Genomic DNA, 19813 nt, shown 5'->3' on the forward strand with positions numbered 1-19813 from the left:
TAAACCGGCCACGAACGTAACGTTTTTATAAATGTAGAACACGTTATATCGCATTGTCTTTTACAATCATCAGGGACGCAGTTATGTCCAAATAGATGACTCGTCCGCTACATGTTGATCCGACCATGCATACTGACTTTTCATCAGTGCATGTATGCCATGTAAGAACCGAAACAGTGTGTGCACGCCACGTGGATTCACTAGTCTCGAGGGTCTGAAATAAACTTGGGGATTTCACATGAATAATTTGTGAACTTCAACGAAAACTTCTTTCTCCAGATATTCTCTTTGATATGAAGCAATCCATTAACCTAACAATAATAACAACTCGCTATGACTATATATAGTCTATAGATTAAATTTCCAAAATACGTCTCTCGTCACTTATACAAATCCTTTTGTCCATTGGATTATTGAGATTTATGGATATCTCTCTTGAAACTATTGTTTTAACCTTTTTAAAGCATGTTCATGAAACAAAAACAATATAGTTGTAAAATGTTGGCAACGAAGCCAGAGAATAAGACAATGTATAAATGGAGTAATAATGTAATATACTTTCTGCAGACAATATAATGCAGAGATTAGCTTAATATTTTATGTTTTTCCCTATTTTCCAACAATATTATGATTTTGATTGTTTGATTATGTTTTCAATATTATATGTTACGAGTTCAGAGTTTTCGTTGTTGTTTGTTTGTTCTTTCTCACTTCAAAAAAAAAAAACGTAACCTTTTTTCTGGTTTGTAACTATTTGCAGATGATCTATAAAAATATTCGCGTTGCAGAGACATTCAACTTACATCAGAGTCTTAAAAAGAGAAACGCACGTCAGAAACATTTGAAACTCTCAATATTGTTTATAGAGATATTATCCTTTCTGTTTCATAAAAATACTTTTAGTGTGAAGTGATTTAGTGCAGTGACTAAAAGTAAGTCCTTCGACACCATCATACTAGGGACTGAGTCCCGCTCTCTACGAATGTAGAGATTAGACTAATGGGTTGGCTTGTTGTGGTCTAATGGTTGACAAAAAAAAAAAAAAACTTTTAGATTTTTATTTATTTATTTGTAACAGTAATATTAAGAAATTTCAGATCTAGTATAAATATTTGTATTCATAACAAATAGAGAATTAATTCATATTGATCATATCATTAAAATTTAGTGAATTTTATGAAATAATGATATATCTTATTAAATATATATATACATAATCTTTAGAAATTATTAATTACAGTATTAATGAACTTGAAAAATATCCAAACAATATTTTCTTATTGAATGAAATAACATAAATAAATATGATTTAATGAACTGAATTAATTATCATTAAATTTGTTTGAAAAGTATAGATTAAAATCTAGTATTAATCATTAAAAATTAAAGAATACAGAGTACCTATAACCAAAACTGAATGATGGTCCATCATCTTTATCTCTTTACCATTCAAAATTTTCCTTTTTACTCTGAAAATGTTTACAGAGTGTGTGTACTCTAATCCTAGACATAAAATTTCACAAATAAGGGAACACTTTTCCAAAGTACAAGTTGAGCAAAGTCTCTCTATTTTAATTAGGCTTTAAAAAAAAAAGATAAAATAAATGCCATATAATCATCATCTGATTCATGAACCTCTTCTCTTCTCTCATCCTCACACTATAAATACCTCATCTCTCAACCTCACACTCTCATCCATCACACACACACACACACAAAACTGTGAGAGAGAGCTAAGCTAAAGCTTTACCAAAAACAGAGAAGCAACCAAATCATATCCAAAAAAAAAAAAAAAATGCCTTGCTTAGAGAACTCTGTAACGATAATCTCAAGAAGCAGAGTCTTCCCTGATCAAAAGTCAACGCTCGTTGACCTCAAGCTCTCCGTCTCCGATCTCCCTATGCTCTCTTGCCACTACATCCAAAAAGGCTGTCTCTTCACGCGCCCCCACCTTCCACCGCACGCGCTTCTCGCTCACCTCAAACACTCCCTCTCCCTCACTCTCTCCCACTTCCCTCCTCTCGCCGGACGTCTCTCAACCTCCTCCTCCGGCCACGTTTTCCTCATCTGCAATGACGCCGGCGCCGATTTCGTCTCCGCCGAAGCTAAATCAGTCAAAGTCAGCGACGTTCTCGCCGGAATCGACGTTCCCGACGTGGTCAAAGAGTTTTTCACCTACGACAGAGCCGTCAGCTACGAGGGACATAACAGACCTATCCTCGCCGTTCAAGTGACGGAACTCATCGACGGCGTTTTCATCGGATGCTCCGTTAACCACGCCGTCACCGACGGAACCTCGCTCTGGAATTTCATAAACACCTTCGCGGAGGTTTCCAGAGGAGTCGAGAATGTGACACGTCAGCCTGATTTTACGCGGGAGTCTGTGCTAATCTCACCGGCTGTGCTCAAAGTCCCTCACGGTGGTCCTAAGGTGACGTTCGACGAGAACGCACCGTTGCGTGAACGGATTTTTAGTTTCAGTAAAGAATCGATTCAGGAGCTTAAAGCTGTGGTGAACAAGAAGTGGTTGACGGTTGATAACGGCGAAATTGACGGCGTCGAGTTGTTAGGGAAGCAAAGCAACGATAAACTTAACGGAAAAGAAAACGGTAAATTAACGGAAATGTTGGAGAGTTTGTTCGGTAGAAACGACGCCGTTTCTAAAACCGTCGAGGTTGAGATCTCGTCGTTTCAGTCTCTGTGTGCGTTGCTGTGGCGTGCGATCACCCGCGCGAGGAAGCATCCGAGTTCTAAAACGACAACGTTTCGTATGGCTGTGAACTGTCGCCACCGTTTGAGTCCTAAACTGAATCCTGAGTATTTCGGAAACGCGATTCAGAGCGTTCCGACGTTCGCGACGGCGGGAGAGGTTTTGTCTCGCGATCTTAGATGGTGCGCAGATCAGCTTAACCAGAGCGTCGCGGCTCATCAAGACGGGAGGATACGAAGCGTTGTGGCGGATTGGGAAGCGAATCCTAGGTGTTTTCCTCTTGGGAATGCCGACGGAGCTTCGGTTACGATGGGGAGCTCGCCGAGGTTTCCGATGTACGATAACGATTTCGGGTGGGGAAGACCCGTGGCGGTTAGAAGCGGACGGTCTAATAAGTTTGACGGGAAGATTTCGGCTTTTCCGGGGAGGGAAGGAAACGGGACTGTTGATTTAGAGGTTGTTTTGTCGCCGGAGACTATGGCTGGGATTGAATCTGACGGCGAGTTTATGCGATTCGTGACTAAAAATTATTAACGGAGTTTATCAAATAATAACGTTAACGGTTTGTCTCTGTTTTTTTTTTTCTTCTTCTTTGAAAACATAACGATTGTAATATATATTTTTTTTTTTTTACCTCAAAAAACACCATATTTTATTACTCATGTTCGAATAGGTTGGTTTCAACAGCCAACAACTCTGGAACCTGATAGTCTACATGGGAAAAGAGTTCACCTCGTGCCCGAGCGCCCTTTGTAAGGCGGTCTGCACGGATGTTTACAGTTCTAGGAATATGTGAAATTGTAAACACTGAAAATTTATCTCTTAAACTAAAGAAAGTATCTAACTCCGTGGAAAAATTAGGCCATTCCTCAAACTCCTCAATTACTTTTGGGATACTCGCACAATCTGTCTCAAAATGAACTGACACTAATCCCAGCTGAAGAACAGATTCCATCGCCCATATTAGAGCTGCTAGCTCCGCATGAAGCACCGAAAGAAACTTCCTTGTGCATTTTAACCCGAAATGAGGGCCTGCACTAAGTAAAACAAAACCCACACCCGAGAAACGATCACTTTCATCCCAGGACGCATCTATTTGGCACTTGGTTTCGCCCAAGCACACATCTTCTACATCTGCCACATCCTCATAACTGACCTCCGAATCTTCATAAGCTTCCACTATCTGCGCCATCTTCCAAGCCATAGCCTCCGAAGAGGCGAGTTCGAGGGTATCCAAAGGGGTAATATCTTTACCATTAAACATCTTCTCATTTTTCGCCTTCCATAGATACCACAAGACCCAGGGAAAAATCGCTAGCTGTTCATCTGACACTCCTTGTTCTTTTGCTCGCCATAGTAGATGGTCTATATTTGTAAATAGAGAGGAACACGGGAACAAGCCCGGAGGGGAAGGGATGGAACAAAGAGCCCATACCTGTAACGCCGGAGGGCACTCAAAAAGAAGGTGGTTAATCGACTCCTCTTCTCCACATCTGGGACACGACTTGTCAGTCCCGCTATGTCTCTCCGCTAGCCTGCCATTCGCTGCCAGTGCTCCCGATAGTACCTGCCAGAGGAAATGTTTAATCTTTCTTGATATTTTAGCCTTCCAAACCTGCTTCTTCAGTGGTGTAATGCTTGGTTCGAGGACTTCCTGAATCCCTTGTGTAGCGAGAGCATAACCCGATCTGACCGAGTATTGGCCTGACTTCGTATAGCTCCAGACATAGTCATCGACTTTAAAGCTTTTACTCAGCTGGATACTAGTTATAAGAGGGATGTCCGAAGGGTCCACCAATTCATTAAGAGCTTCCAATTTCCAAGTCTTCGTGTCAAAGTCTATGAGATGGTTTACATAAAAATTTGGATCCCGGGGAACACCTCGGTCTTTTGCCGGTCGCGCTGGTACAGTTGGGATCCAATTGTCTGACCAAACCTTGATATGAAAACCTGAACGGACATTTTTCCTAAGACCTTGTAGCAGTAAATCCTTTGCTGCAAACATACTACGCCATCCAAACGATGGAGAACTCGCCTTTTTTACTTCCATGGGGTTTGAGTAGCGGAAGTAACGCCCCTTTAAAACCCTGCTTAGAAGAGAATCCGGGTACCGTAACAATCTCCAAAGCTGCTTGGCTAACAGAGCTAAGTTAAATTTCCTGAGATCTCGAAAACCCAGTCCTCCCTGGTCCAGCGGTACGCAGATTTTCTCCCAGGCTATCCAGTGAAGACCTTTATTGTTATTTTTTGTACTCCACCAAAAACGAGCGATAGCACCTCTAAGCTTATTAGTAATATGTTGAGGTAGCAGAAAGCAGGACATGACATAAGTCGGGAGTGCCTGTGCTACTGACTTAATCAACACTTCTCTACCGCCCTTAGAGAGAAACTTGGCAGACCATGTGTTGATCCGAGCATTTAACCTATCTTGAACAAAGGCGAATACCTGTTGCTTCGACCCACAAATGGTCTCTGGGAGACCAAGATACGATCCCATTCCTCCCTCCTTTGTAATTCCAATGGCTTGTTTCAGCTCTGCCTTTAAATTTTGGTCTACTCTGTTTCCAAACAGAATTGCGGATTTTTCTTTATTTAGCTGTTGGCCCGAGGCTGCACCATAACAATTGATAATCTTAAGAATCTCAGCACATTGCTGGATATCAGCTTTGCAAAAAAAGAGACTATCGTCTGCGAATAGCAAGTGAGATACAGGTGGGCTTCCTTGAGCTATTTTCAACCCTGTTATGCGTCCTTCATTCTCTGCTCCATGCAATTGTGCTATAAGTGCTTCAGTGCATAGAATAAACAGAAATGGAGAGAGCGGATCGCCTTGGCGTAATCCCCTTGAGGGAATTATATTTTCTTTTGCCTCTCCATTGATGAGTACCCTATACGACACAGAAGACACACAACACATAAGCAGTGAAATCCATTTCTCATCAAAGCCTAATTTTCTCAACAGTTGCTCCAAAAAAAGCCATTCAACGCGGTCGTAAGCCTTGCCCATATCTATCTTTATAGCTACGAACTTCGACCGGCAAGTTGAATTCGTCCTTAGAGCGTGGAAGTTCTCTTGAGCAAGCAAGATGTTGTCTGTGATCAGCCGTCTAGCCACAAAGGCTGATTGTGTCTCCGAAATCAGCTTCGGGAGTGCCTTCCGCAGTCTATTGCATAAGACTTTGGAGATTATCTTGTAACTCACGTTGCAAAGACTGATAGGTCTAAATTCTCCCATGGCTCTAGGCCTCTCATTCTTGGGAATCAAACAAATGTTTGTCTCATTCAGTCTTGGATCAAAAGCTCCTGTCTCGAAAAACTCCTTGACCAACTTGATGATATCCGGCCCAATAGATTTCCAGAAGTGCTGATAAAAGAGGCTTGTCATCCCGTCAGGTGATTGTAATATTATTGTAACTTTGTAAGTTGACCCCTAAAATGTTTATGTTTGCTACATTACACTCTTACGATTACATAAAACACACGAACTGCTGCATTCATAAAACATCTTTTATACTATAAAGCACAAGTTACATGACCAGTAAAAATGTGCCACATAGGATTTGTTCATAATTTTTAGAGTTAAATAAAACTAGGAAAAATAAATATTCTCTGTTAAAAAAAAAACAAAAAACGTTACTTCCTCAGATTTTTTTTATTTTGTCTACATATTAGAAAAAATAAAATCTTAAAATCCCTAAACTTTCTCATATACTGTACCGCGATCTTTTAAACTGTTTTATCTTCTTCTACAAAATGAAAAATCAATTTCACGTTGTGACTCAAATTCTCAATTTTTTTCTGTCCTTTACTTTCTCTAGCTTTCCACTAAAATTTTTTGTATCATATTCATCGATTATAAATTGTATGAGAAAAACAATTGTAATTGATCCAAGCTTATTAGTCTCTATTACAAACGAGTAATATTTATTGTTCTTTCTTTTTACTTTGAAACTCATATATGTGAGTTTCATTACTTCTCTTTATTTCAGATTCATGGTTGAAGATTATTACTCTACATATATATGATTCAAGTACACCCCTATCAGTTTTCATCTACACATCTACAATAATATTCTTTTGGTGTCTCTAATATTTGTTTACTGTATAAGAAGAGCAGCTGTAAGTTTTTTTTTTATGTTTTTCATTATAAAACTCATTTCCATATTAGTTTTTTTTTTTTTTTTTTTTAGCAAACCATGTTATCCTTTACTATGGTACTAATTAAATTAAAGAGACTGATTTATTATTGTCTCAAACAATGTACTAATAAATTAATATTTTCTTATCATTCTTACAGGTTACATTTTTGGTTAAGTCTTAAGTCTTAACATTTTGATTTTATAAACCAGTGATACATATCCCCGTCCATAGGACGGGTCATAATACTAGTGGAATATAAGCTACACTAAGTTATAAACCATGAACACCAAAAGAATCACAAAAGCAGTTACTAAGACTGTCTCCATCGAAGATTATCAGAGCATGTTCAATGGTAGATACTAAAAAAAAAGATACTCAAGTATGTTTTTAATTAAAAATATTTAGAAATAATAAAGTTAAAAACTTTTTTTAAAACTGTAAAATAGTATGCTACAATGGTAGATCATAATTTTGGGTTCTTAAAATTTTTAAAAACTGTAAAATGGTATACTATAACACAACTCAATAAAATTCAAATTAAAGCATTAGCTTAACATATAACCGATCTTCTCCAAGAACATAAACTGAATATTACAACATACACTAACAACGTTTTACTGTATCTTCTTGTTCATCCTTCGTCTCCACACCAAAGTAATTAATCTTCTTTATGTACCAGACTTAGGAAGCCAAACTTCATAATCAAGTTTATAAAAACAAAGAGAATCGATTATAATGACATCATCCACCAGGAATCGATTAACACTAGTAGTTCCCTAATTCAAAACATAAAGAGTGTTAAATCGATTAACACTAGTAGCAATCAACAAATGAAGTTTTGAGAGTTGATATATATGATACTTACAATCATTCCAGCGTCCGCATAGAGGTAGAAATCATTGTTCTTTGGGTGGCATATTTTGTTGTCAATGATTGTTCCTGCGGAATAACCAAAACCACCATGAGATTGAGATCATTCATGAGTCAAAAAAGGTTATAATAAAAGAATTATCAATCACCTGAAAAAACATTATCAGGATTCAAAGACATAAAGAATTTGGTATGATATGCTCTCGCTTTCTCTTATTCGAGCTGGTGTAGAAATCTACCAGCAACTCCCTGCAATCAACAAACAAAGTTACGTAAATACTTGAATAAGAATTAATGCAAGACTCAATATAAGCCACATCAGGAATTAGTATAAGTGCGTACTTGATAAGCCACCGTTGAACGAGCTCTTAGAGCATGTTTATCGGGGGTTCATAGAGGGGTTTATAGAGGGGTCGTTAGTATTTTGAAAGAAAAAATAATTCAGAAGAAAATAAAAAATCTAAAGGAGTCTCTTATATAGTATACCCAAATCTAATCTAAGAAACCATACGTGTCAGATTTCTATTGGTCAAACAGAATATTACAATTAATCTTTTTTCCATTTATGATTTGTATTTCTATTTTTATATGCTTTTATGTTTTGTAGGTTTAAAAATTAATTAAATGCAATATTTTCAAATCAGTATTAAAATTAATCATTCTCTCTATTTATAAATTGCACTTCTATTGTAATATGTATTAATGTTTTTATTATGTTTTGTATGTTTGAAAATTAATTAAAATGCAATATTTTCTAATTTTATAAAATCTTAAATGTTTACACATTTATACCACTTCTATTCTATTTAAAATTTTTAAATTTTAAAAAACAGTTTTTTTTTCAAAAATAAGAGACCCAAAATAAGAATCTACCAATAAAAGAGAAAATTTTATCTAAGAAATCATGGGTTCTTATTTTCCAAATAGTATACAATTAATTCATAAAAAATTTAAGAACTCCCCTACTTAAAGACTACCGACAAACTTGGTCTTAGGAGTTTCAAAAGAGTTGTTTAAATTTTAAAATAAATTATATCAATGAAAATAAGCAAAATTTGTTAATGATCAATCCTTATGTTAGAGGTTTAATATATTTGTATATATTTTTTTTAATATACTAGGTTTTGAACTCACATATCTTATATTTGTATAGGGTTTATTTGATATATTTTGATGAAAATTATATATGATTAATGATGGTAATAAAATACTATCTTATAAAAAAATTTAAATTAGTATTAAGGAAAAAAATTAAATTTCAGATACATAATTTTTAAAAATATAAAAATCAGTTGTGTTATAAAATAATATCTGATAAAAAAAAATCATAAATTTAACTCGACATCCAGGCGAGCTAAATCAAACTGATGACCTCACATATCTTAAACCATTTCTTTGACCACCAAAAAATGAAACAATTTTATAATCATGAATTTAACTCGTTTTTGTATTTAATTGATCGATACCACCTATGTTTTCGTGTTTTTATTCAAGTTTTCTTATTTTTCATATTCTTTCTTGTCATTTTCATTGTCAAATTTTGTGGTAATTGTCATCGCTACTTTTACCTTCTGGTTCGTTATACTCTTTTTCTTTTTCTTCCTCGTCAACTTCTTTACATTCTTCCACTGAAAAACTTTTTTTTTAGACTACCACACAAATTGTTAAACCATCAAACTCCAAGAACAAAATCATTTATTTCTCATAAAATTTCTGAAATTTAAGAAGACCAGCATAGTCAACACATGCACCCAATTATTGATAATTTCATCCATATACTTATTTGATTTTAGATCCACACGTTTAGAAACTTCTCAAACCAAAAATCCTTACTTGGTTTATAATATTTTAAAAATATAATAAAATATTCTAATAATTATTTATTTAATATAATTCATATGATATATAGAAATATAAGTACACTATAAGAACATATTAATCATAAATAAATAATATCAGTTATATTATATCATCAAATAATATCAGCCATATCATATTATGAAATAACTGTAACCGTATATAACCGTAACCGCTTGAACCAGAACTGTCTTTTTTAAATGTAACCGTTTATTAAACGGTTATGGTTAAGGTTAAACAAAATTTCTAATCATAACCAATGGTTAATAAACCGTAACCGTGACAACCGTAACTCTGGTCATGCCTATGTATAGCTAATAAAATATATGTGTTTGTCGTCCATCTTTCTTCTTTAAATCCCAAAACTTGACTCAAACATTAAATCAAGGTCTTGCGATGTCAATCCTTCTTCCTTAGACCTAAAAATAAAAAATTAATGAAAGAATATCAACTCATCTATAAAATCATATACAAAAATATGTTTTACAGCTCATAAGAAATAAAAAGCACAAACGTAGATAAATAAGATAATTTATGTTTTACATCAATATTTATAATATTTTAAACTTTTAAAAGGTTTCGAAAAATAAAATTTGAACCTTTTAAAAAGTTTCAATATTTATAATATTTTAAACTATTAAAATTTTAAAATTATAATATTTAAAAAGTTTCAATATTTATAATATTTTAACCTATTAAAATTTTAAAATTATAATATTTAAAAACTTTTAAAAAGCTAAGAACTTTTAAAAGTTTCAATATTTATAATATTTAAACTTTTTAAAAATTGAAATATTATAATTTTTTTTTGAAACTTTTTAAAGTTTTAATTTGATCAAATAAAAAACTTGATCAAGCCGAATAAAACTTTTAAACTTGGACGCCTTTCGTGCTCATTCGTTGTTGGAAGCATATTAATCTTATTTATATTGGTTCTGATCCATTGTCTAAAACTTTTCTAGCCGATGAGAAATATTGTGCATAGTTCTTTTATTTCCATAAATTTAAAATTTTCCTTTTTCTAAAAAATTCTGGAAATTTAAAAAATGTTAATGAATGACATGTCAAATCATGATAGGTTGTTTAAAATAATTCTTAATATAGAAAATTCTGGAAATTGTATAAAATGTTAATAAGTGATATGTCGAATCCCTATTAGATGTTTTAAAGCTTAAGTGGATAGCTTTAGGAACTTATAGCTTCTACTTTTATTATTATAGATTTATACAGACATAAAACTAGAAACATTATTATTTGATTGGTCATCAAAGTGATTTAGGGCATGTTCAAAAGTAGTTTCTCTTAAAAGTTATATTAAAATTGAAAAGTAATAATAAAGGAAAATAAAAAGTGAGAAACGTCTTTTCTTATAGAACCGTAAGAATCGATTTTTTGGATTGATGGTAATTTATAATAAGTTAATTTTCTTTGTTCAAATTTATTATTTAAATATACAATATTAAACGAAAATAATTTAAATATATTATTTTGAGCGATGAGCGTTGGTGGCCATGCAGATGGTCTTAGGTGCTCCACCAGTCTCGAGGCCCATATATATTTCGAGATAACCAACAGTAACGATATTTCCACTGGTGTCCAAATTCTCAAGTTTGACCTTACGGTTGACAGTAGCATTTGTTTTCATTGGCAATGCTGTGTTTGCTCTCCCAATGAAAAATCGGTCTGTGTCAGTTGCATTTACACTGAACAACTCTGCGTTGAGGAAGATGCAAAACCTCACGAAAATCAGGATGCAGCCCTGCGTTGAGGAAGATGCAAAACCTCACGAAATGATGCAGCCCTGCGTTGAGGAAGATGCAAAACCTCACGAAAATCAGGATCCCCGTTAGTTGTCACAATCTTTGTTTGGCGTGGATCATCTTCGTTTGTCCAAGCTATCACCTTGTAGTTGTATTTATTCTCACCACCGTCGCCAATCCCTGATGCTCCTACTACCATTACAAATAAGTCCATTTTTTTGGTTTGTTTCTTGATTTTTCTCTACACACAAGAAATATATACAATGTGTTTGAATATATATACAATGTTAGAGCAAAAAAAAAAGGAAAGAAAGAAGATCTACTTTCACAATAATCTTTAAAGTATAAGCTGTACTTAGATAAATCCTCTTATTATTGATGATGTGATTAGTTTGCTATTTAGAGAATTACTTAACTAAAAGTTATCATAACATATTTATAATAAGATTAAAAATATTAAAGAATTAGAGAATTATATCTTGGAAATAATGATTAAATTTATTATTTTTGATTTTCATATCTTTTACAAAATAAATAATGTGGAAGTATGCATTTAAACTTAAATTTATTTTTTAAATGAATTGATGTGTAAACATGCGATTAGATCTTATATAACGAAATAACGTTATCTTTTGACAAGCTCTAAAAAGTTGTCATTTGGCATTCTCTTCTTGTGATGTGTCATTTTCTTTTTAATATTTTAGTGTATTTTTCAACTGACTTTATATGACACACATTATATTATTTATATATATATATATATATATATTTAAGACAAATTATAATTTGATATTATACATTATAAGATATGAATATATATAGATATATATATAAAATTATAATTTGTTTTGCTTGAAATTCCTATCATATATTTATTAGTCATAATAACTATTTATCTTTGAAAAATAATAAATGTATTTATTTATGAACCAACTCACATATTTTATTAAATGTCATATTGTATCACATATTTTGTACTTCTTATATTAATTTGATTAGATTGAAATTCCTATCATATATTTATAGTTATATTAACTAAAAAAATTAATACCCAAAAAAAGTAAAAATGTTCTTTTGGTGAACCTTCTCACATATTTAGTAAATTTCATATTCTGTCTTTCGTAACTCTCATATTAATAATCATATTCATCTTTAAGATACTAAATTTCATTTTTTTGAAATTATTTATTTCTGTTATATGTTGACACTTTTGTAACTTCCATAATGTTATTAATGTTGTAATAAATGATAATAACAATTATAAGCGAATCCTAACTATGTGTTTTTCTCTTGGGATTGCTGACGGAGCTTCAGTTACGATGGGGAGCTCGCCGAAGTTTCCGATGTACGATAACGATTTCGGGTGGGGAAGACCCGTGGCGGTTAGAAGCGGACGGTCGAATAAGTTTGACAGGAAGATTTCCGCTTTTCTCAGGAGGGAAGGAGGTGGTTCTATCGCCGAAGAATATGGCTGGGATTGAATATGACGGCGAGTTTATGCGATACATGACTAAAATTATTAACGGAGTTTATCAAATAATAACGTTAATGGTTTGTCTTTTTTTTTTTTTTCTTTAAAAACTTAATGATGTAATATTATTGTAACTTTGTAAGTTGACCCCTAAATTTTTTTTACGTTTGCTACATTACACTTTGAGTGGCGTTACAAAGTTTCCAATTTGATCTGTAAAAAATAACAAACTGCTGTATTCACCAGTTACAAATGTGTTACATAAACACCAAAATAATTACAAAAGCAAATACAAATGTAATGCATATAGATATATGCTTTATAATTTTTTTTTTTTTTTCGACTACCACTTTTTTTTTTATCAAACGATATGATTTATTAAATTATAAAAGCAAATACAAATGTAATGCATATAGATGTATGGTTTATTAAATTTTTTTTTGATCAAACAAAATGCTTTATAAATTTATGACATAAATTGTTATTTGAGATTTTGAATCCAAAAGCAACATTAGATTGGTCTTCAAATTGTCTGAAGACCCACCTTAACCAGTCTCGAGGCCAAGATATACTTCGAGATAACAAACAATAACGATATTCCCACTAGTGTCTAAATTCTCAAATCCGACCTTACGGTAGACAGTAGCATTTGTTTTCATGGGCAATGCTGTGTTTGCTCTCCCAATGAAAAATTGGTCTATGGCAGTTGCATTTAAACTGAACAACTCCAGATTAAGAAACGATGCAGCCTTGGGTTGAGGAAGATGCATAACTTCACGAAACTCAGGATCTCCGTTGGTTGTCACAATTTTTGTTTGACGTGGATCATCTTCGTTTGTCCAAGCTCTCACCATGTAGTTGTAATTCTCTTCTCACCACCATCGCCAATTGCTGGTGCTCCTACTACCGTTACAAATAAATCCATTATTTTCTTTGGTTTCATGGTTTTTTTATCTGCACAGAAGAAATATTGATGATGTGATTAGTTTGTTATTTAGAGAATTACTTAACCAAAACTTATTATAACATCTATTTATATTAAGTTTAAAAATGATACTATCTTGGAAATAATGATTATATTTATTATTTTTTTGATTTTCGTATCTGTTACAAAATAAATGATGTAAAAGTATACTATGCACTTAAACTTGATTTTATTTTTAAAAATGAATTAATAAATAATAAACCAATAGAATGCTAGTAAATCTCAACATCTCTCTTGAAAACTAAAGATAAAATATACACATCTTAATTGTGAGACTTTATGGCAATCTAATTAATTTTAAAACTCATTTAAAAAATGTGATTACATCAAACTTAACAATATCTCAAACTGTCAAGAGATGATGATTCTCTCTTTTGGATCATGGCCCAACACTTAGATGGGCTTTGAGTCTGTGAATGGAGCTTGGTCAAACTACACACACAGTATTCTGGTATAGAAAAGCATACTACGCAAAACCGAATCATACCATCACTTGTGAAAGTTTAAACCGACCACGGAACCAAATACATTAGTCGGAAGATATGCGAAGCGTTTCTCTCCTACATCATAATAATCGACCAAACACCGAACACGCAATTCAAGAAAAGAAACATATTAAAGAGCTTATCCCAAGCTAAACGACGTTGAGAGGGTACGGCAACGTAATAACACTCAAGTAACAGGGGTATATCAGTCAAATACAATCCTCAGACCACTCCTCAACGTCAACTTGCGTGTCTTCTTCTTTTTTTTTTCTTCGAATTGAACATCTCCGAAAAGAGAAAAACAAAAAAAATTACTCATCTGGGAGGATATGGAGAAGAAGCTTCACCTACATACAACATTAAAGCATTAACAACAATAGCAACTTAAAGCTTCTGTGACTCTTCTCCGTTTCGTCGCTTAATAATACTAGCGACGATTTCAATCCTTATCCTCTATAATTGAAACCAGGAAGGTAATTCTAGATTTAGCGATTTCGATTTATTTTTATTTGGTTGGCTTATAATTTGTTGTGTGGAATAGAGGAATCAACATGTCGGATGCTTTGATCAATGGATTGGCTGGAGCTGGTGGTGGGATCATTGCTCAGCTTCTCACTTATCCTCTTCAAACTGTACGATTCTTTTCGCTTACCGATTTTGTTTTCTTCTTCTAATTCTTCATTTCGTATTTGTTTGAAACGATTGTATCTGTTTAGGTAAATACGCGCCAACAAACGGAGCGGGATCTGAAAAGGGAGAAGAAGAAACTTGGAACTATCGAACACATGTGTCAGGTTTTTATTTTAATCTATCACTTCTTAATCTCAATCTCAGGATCAGAGATTGAGTTCTGAGTCTTTAGAGTAAAACGTAGTAAAAAGTGGAATTATGAGTCTTACTTTTTGTATGGCATGTTTTTGGATTGCTTTGATTTGTATTGAAGGTTGTCAAACAAGAGGGATGGGAGCGATTATACGGTGGTTTGGCGCCGTCTCTCGCTGGAACGGCTGCATCACAGGTATAATGATCTCTCAAACCACTTTGTGGTTTGAAGTTTAGAATGTAGGAATGTTTATTAATCCTTCTGTAAGCCTTTTGAGTTCTTTACTCACTCCTTTTGAATGAGACAGGGTGTGTACTACTACTTCTATCAAGTGTTTCGGAATCAAGCTGAAGCTGCAGCTCTTGCTAGAAGTAAGAAAGGGTTGGGTGACGGATCAGTTGGGATGTTTTCTTCACTTTTAGTGGCTGCCTTCGCTGGGTAAAACTGCTACTATCCTTTTATGTGAATTTTTCTATAAACTAGTCTGTTACAATGCGGATTTTCATTAGTTAGCAATGTAATTGATTTTATTAGTTTAGATTCAGAATAGTTCTTAGGTGCTTCAGTTCTTTCTCATACTCTTCACATTGGCTGTCTGGAGTGTAGGCTGTGAGTGAATGCTCGCCATGGTCACATTGCTAATGCATTCATGATATTATAGTGTCGTCTTGTTTAATGGAGCTTCTAGGTGGATGGTCTAACTTTTTACTGTCAGGTTTTACAGCCATTGCTGTTTTGTATTTTGATTGTGAACTTTCGTGGCATGTATAGTTCATTAATGTAATTTTTTATCCTATTACTTCGGATGGCTCATGTGATTTATGATAACACTTTCTCTGTGCAGATCTGTTAATGTTCTTATGACGAATCCAATTTGGGTGATTGTTACACGCATGCAGGTATAGATTGGCTTCATATATACACCACCATGAAGTGCTGCTTTAGGCTGCCCAGTCAATATCTCTGTATTTCAACTACATTTTTCTTTCGTCCGTGGTAGTTACAATCCTGATTCTTCTTGAATACTTGTATGCAATGCAGACCCACAGGAAAATGACAAAAGATCAAACAGCTGCCTCCGAGTCACCTTCTTCTGATGCAGAAGCTCTGGTTGCAGTTGAGCCGCGTCCATATGGAACCTTTAATACGGTATGAGGCAACTTCCCGTACTTAAAAACCAGAAGAAGCTGGCTAGAGTCATATCTGTTATTATGACTCAAATCAGGCTTCAGCTGATTGCAGTATAAGATTGAAACTGTGTAAACCTCTCAATTAAGATAGTTTCTGTGATATATGTTGAACAATGTCTCAGATTCGAGAGGTTTACGATGAAGCTGGAGTGACTGGCTTCTGGAAAGGTGTAATTCCAACACTGATCATGGTACGTGAGCTTATGATTTTAAAGCTTCTCTTATATTGTTTGTCTAGGTCCATTTTATTAATAGTTAGATGTGTGTGTGTGTTTTTAACCCACAGGTAAGTAATCCGTCAATGCAATTTATGTTGTACGAGACAATGTTAACCAAGCTGAAGAAAAAGCGTGCATTGAAGGGTAGCAACAACGTTACCGCTTTGGAGGTTCAGACTCTACCATTTTGCATTTGTTTCTTTTGAATTAATTGTTACTTGATCTCTAACTAACTATGACGGTTCTTTCTGTCTTTCATAGACATTTCTTCTTGGAGCTGTGGCTAAACTCGGAGCTACAGTCACAACTTATCCTCTCTTAGTTGTAAAGTCGCGACTTCAAGCCAAACAGGTCACAACAGGGGACAAAAGACACCAATACAAAGGTTATATCTCTCTTCTAAATTATACAAGATCATAAAAACTCATTTCTCAATCAAAGCTAAGGAGTTGTTGTGTTGGTTTTGAATCGCAGGAACGTTGGACGCAATCCTGAAAATGATTCGATACGAAGGGCTTTACGGGTTTTACAAAGGGATGAGCACAAAGATTGTGCAAAGCGTATTAGCTGCTGCGGTTCTATTCATGATCAAGGAAGAGCTTGTGAAAGGAGCTAAGTTGTTGCTCTCAAACGCGACTACTAGCAAAATCAAGTCCAAGCCTTCTTGAATTAAAAAAACGCTTTCCAACTAGCATTTTTAGATATATAAGATTGAAATAAATAAAAATAGATCAAATCTCCAGTAGTTTCTTGATTAAATTATAACACTATTGGGATTGTCGTGCATTTCCATAATGATTGCAATTGAGTATTGTATTTTCTGCAAGATTACTGGATTTGACGGTTTTATACATTTTAAGTTTCTTAGTAATGAAATCTCAATAAATGTTGTATTTTATTGTTTGGTGATTTTTCAACAAAGTCATATCCATATGGGTGGATTTAAAACTTAAAATAGTCAAATATATGAATCAAAGGTTTAGTTTGTTGACAAATTGTTTTTTGAATATTGTTATAGTTGACTTGACTATATAAATACGAAATTAGAATGTGACACTTGTGAAGCCCAAAAGAAGGCCCAACACGAAACGATGTCGTAATAAGCTAGTTTTGACTGAAAACGTCTTCGAGCTTCATCCATTATATCGTCATCTTCCTCGTCGAACCCAAAAACAACAGTCTCTTCTAGTCTCCTGCGCTCGTGAAAAAATCTCACACTCTGCGTTCGAATTTTCGCAGAAGACTAGAGATCTGATATTATTTCGATCGGATCTATCCACCATGGAAGAGAAGAAGGCAGAAACGACGAACAAGAACGTTAAGAAGGCCAATCTATTGGACCACCACTCAATCAAGCACATCCTCGACGAATCCGTATCCGATGTAAGAATTGTCTTAGGTTTTCCTTTTTTTGTTTCTCTGTGTATATGATCTGTGAATTTGATGGTCTTCCTTTGATTGCGTAGATCGTTACGAGCCGTGGTTACAAGGAGGATGTGAGGTTGAGCAACCTCAAACTGATTTTGGGAACGGTTATCATCGTTGTTGCTCTTTTTGCTCAGTTCTACAACAAGAAGTTCCCTGAGAACAGGGACTTTTTGATTGGATGCATCGCATTATATCCTTTTTTTTCTCGAATTCTATTTGATGCTTTCTGCTTGATTCTGATTTGGTTTCTCCTTACGGTTTCTAGTGGTTAAGATGGAAGTTAAGAATTTTTATGGCTTCTAGATAACTGTAATGTGTGTTTTGACATCTCTCTGTGCTTAGCTTTAGACTGTGAATATCTAAATTATGCCCATAGGCTCGATACATGTCTTGTATTTGGATAAGATGTTTGGTCCTTGACTATTTTGGCACGTATGTGGTGTTGAATGCGGTGTTGCAGCTGATTCTGTACACTAAGGAGAAGAATGCCATTTTGTTCACATATCCTCCTGAGGTTTGTTCCTCTGACTGTTGTGAATTGATATTTCATTTACAAGTTTCGTGGTTTTAGGCTACATTCATGTTTTGTCTGTGATGCAACAATTGTAGTTCTGTGATATAGATAGGTGCATAATATACATATTTCCCCTGTTCTCTTATTTTTTCACTGGAACGGTGGAACCATGTTTTGAATTCTGGTGTCAAACTTTTACATTCCTTCTGTTTTGTGACAACTTAGAATTGTGCTTCTGCTAGTCTGACATGCTATGCAAAGTTTGCATATCGTGAGACACCTTTTTTTAGTTATTATTTTCATATTTCTTTTGTTGTTGCATTTAAGCTCTAGGAAGATCTACATTTTCCTTTCAATATAATGTTCAATTAGCTTAAGTCTTTTGCTATTGAAAAAAACAGTTAAACAAAAGTATTTCTTGGTATCGTTGGTGTTTGCAATTGGTGCTGTCGTGTTTCTTGATACTTAATTGCTCAACTACTGGATTGTAAATTAGTTGGTTTTCTTTCCCATTCTCACCAGCTTGAAGAAAGTACTCCTCTGATTTAGTTAGTATCCGAGAGGCTGACATATATCCAAACTTTTCATTTTATACTCATCTGGTTAGGTCTAGAACATGCAACAATCAGAGCTCCGACATTTAATCTTACTGAATTGATACGGTATCTTGGTTAGTAGGGTTGATTCATCATCTTGTTATGTACTAAACTGATCAGGATCCGAATTATATATATGCACATTTCCATTTGTATTGATACGGTTCAAACACGATTTGTTTAGCTCAATCATCTGCTGCTACTCTTATTAGAAGTCATTAAGTTCTGGTGGTTTATATGCAGGGATCATTCACCAGCACTGGCTTGGTTGTATCTTCAAAGTTGCCCAGATTCTCTGATCAGTACACTCTCACCATCGACAGTGCTGATCCAAAATCAATCTCAGCTGGGAAGTCAGTTCAGCTCACCAAGAGTGTCACCCAATGGTCTCCATCTCTCTCTCTCTCTCCCTTTCTCTCTCGGAATTTTCTTTCAGTTGCTCATGCCATAAACTCGAGCCTCATTACATGTTTTTTGGGTGGTGTTTTCAGGTTCACGAAAGAGGGAGTTCTGGTTGAAGGTTTATTCTGGAAAGACGTGGAAGCACTAATCAAGAACTATGCAGAAGAAGAACCAAAGAAGAAGAAATGATAATCTCTTGGCGAAATATATTTATATATGTTGTTAAAAATTCCCCAGTGTTGCGTTTTAGGGCATCTCCATTGGGAGACTTTAATTTTGAGACTCTTATATTTTTTTATAATTAAAAAGTATACCTTTACAAAATAAGAAGTTTTTGTTGTTGAATAAAATTATATTCCTCCAT

The 19813-nt window shown here is 34.4% G+C and overlaps 5 protein-coding genes and 1 pseudogene across 6 annotated transcripts; 3 read left to right on the forward strand and 3 right to left on the reverse strand.

The window, feature by feature from the left end:
- The first annotated feature begins 1546 nt into the window (after positions 1-1546).
- LOC104788862 (putative acetyltransferase At3g50280) lies at positions 1547-3368 on the forward strand. The gene has a single exon (XM_010514641.3). It carries the CDS (start codon positions 1796-1798, stop codon positions 3242-3244), a length of 1449 nt encoding a protein of 482 aa, XP_010512943.2. The 5' UTR covers positions 1547-1795; the 3' UTR covers positions 3245-3368.
- On the reverse strand, positions 3366-6095 carry LOC104788863 (uncharacterized). Its single transcript, XM_087452732.1, has one exon. It carries the CDS (start codon positions 6093-6095, stop codon positions 3366-3368), a length of 2730 nt encoding a protein of 909 aa, XP_087308858.1.
- Positions 6096-10991: 4896 nt separating this feature from the next.
- LOC104788865 (uncharacterized) lies at positions 10992-11587 on the reverse strand. The gene is made up of 2 exons (XM_010514643.2): positions 11370-11587; positions 10992-11304 (listed from the first exon to the last, which is right to left on the reverse strand). The coding sequence occupies exons 1-2, from the start codon at positions 11549-11551 to the stop codon at positions 11061-11063; spliced, it is 426 nt and encodes a 141-aa protein (XP_010512945.2). The 5' UTR covers positions 11552-11587; the 3' UTR covers positions 10992-11060.
- Positions 11588-13215: 1628 nt separating this feature from the next.
- On the reverse strand, positions 13216-13836 carry LOC104785423 (uncharacterized; annotated as a pseudogene).
- A 548-nt stretch (positions 13837-14384) lies between these two features.
- On the forward strand, positions 14385-17409 carry LOC104785424 (peroxisomal nicotinamide adenine dinucleotide carrier). The gene is made up of 11 exons (XM_010510636.3): positions 14385-14751; positions 14820-14910; positions 14995-15072; positions 15222-15296; positions 15409-15539; positions 15946-16000; positions 16143-16250; positions 16414-16482; positions 16578-16679; positions 16771-16894; positions 16984-17409. Exons 2-11 carry the CDS (start codon positions 14830-14832, stop codon positions 17175-17177), a joined length of 1017 nt encoding a protein of 338 aa, XP_010508938.1. The 5' UTR covers positions 14385-14751; positions 14820-14829; the 3' UTR covers positions 17178-17409.
- Positions 17410-17548: 139 nt separating this feature from the next.
- On the forward strand, positions 17549-19812 carry LOC104785426 (signal peptidase complex subunit 2). 2 transcript variants are annotated; one of them, XM_010510637.2, is made up of 5 exons: positions 17549-17892; positions 17976-18127; positions 18370-18451; positions 19291-19433; positions 19539-19812. In XM_010510637.2, exons 1-5 carry the CDS (start codon positions 17791-17793, stop codon positions 19636-19638), a joined length of 579 nt encoding a protein of 192 aa, XP_010508939.1. In that variant the 5' UTR covers positions 17549-17790; the 3' UTR covers positions 19639-19812. The 2 variants fall into 2 exon arrangements, with proteins under 2 accessions (XP_010508939.1, XP_087308126.1); XM_087452000.1 differs by having other exon boundaries at positions 17641-17892; positions 19291-19812.
- Position 19813: the final 1 nt, after the last annotated feature.

Source organism: Camelina sativa, chromosome 5 (assembly GCF_030686135.1).
Source record: "Camelina sativa cultivar CO46 ecotype springtype chromosome 5, ASM3068613v1".
Taxonomy (NCBI): domain Eukaryota; kingdom Viridiplantae; phylum Streptophyta; class Magnoliopsida; order Brassicales; family Brassicaceae; genus Camelina; species Camelina sativa.

Bases quoted from the DNA above. Each gene is read 5' to 3' on its own strand.
- LOC104788862 (XM_010514641.3), top strand. From the start codon at position 1,796: ATGCCTTGCTTAGAGAACTCTGTAACGATAATCTCAAGAAGCAGAGTC.
- LOC104788863 (XM_087452732.1), bottom strand. From the start codon at position 6,095: ATGACAAGCCTCTTTTATCAGCACTTCTGGAAATCTATTGGGCCGGAT.
- LOC104788865 (XM_010514643.2), bottom strand. From the start codon at position 11,551: ATGGACTTATTTGTAATGGTAGTAGGAGCATCAGGGATTGGCGACGGT. The intron at 11,305-11,369 runs ATTTCGTGAGGT...GAGGTTTTGCAT, and splicing joins CCTCAACGCAGGGCTGCATC to CTTCCTCAACGCAGAGTTGT.
- LOC104785424 (XM_010510636.3), top strand. From the start codon at position 14,830: ATGTCGGATGCTTTGATCAATGGATTGGCTGGAGCTGGTGGTGGGATC. The intron at 16,001-16,142 runs GTATAGATTGGC...TATGCAATGCAG, and splicing joins TGATTGTTACACGCATGCAG to ACCCACAGGAAAATGACAAA. The intron at 16,895-16,983 runs GTTATATCTCTC...TTTGAATCGCAG, and splicing joins CAAAAGACACCAATACAAAG to GAACGTTGGACGCAATCCTG.
- LOC104785426 (XM_087452000.1), top strand. From the start codon at position 17,791: ATGGAAGAGAAGAAGGCAGAAACGACGAACAAGAACGTTAAGAAGGCC. The intron at 17,893-17,975 runs GTAAGAATTGTC...TTGATTGCGTAG, and splicing joins TCGACGAATCCGTATCCGAT to ATCGTTACGAGCCGTGGTTA. The intron at 18,452-19,290 runs GTTTGTTCCTCT...GTTTATATGCAG, and splicing joins TGTTCACATATCCTCCTGAG to GGATCATTCACCAGCACTGG.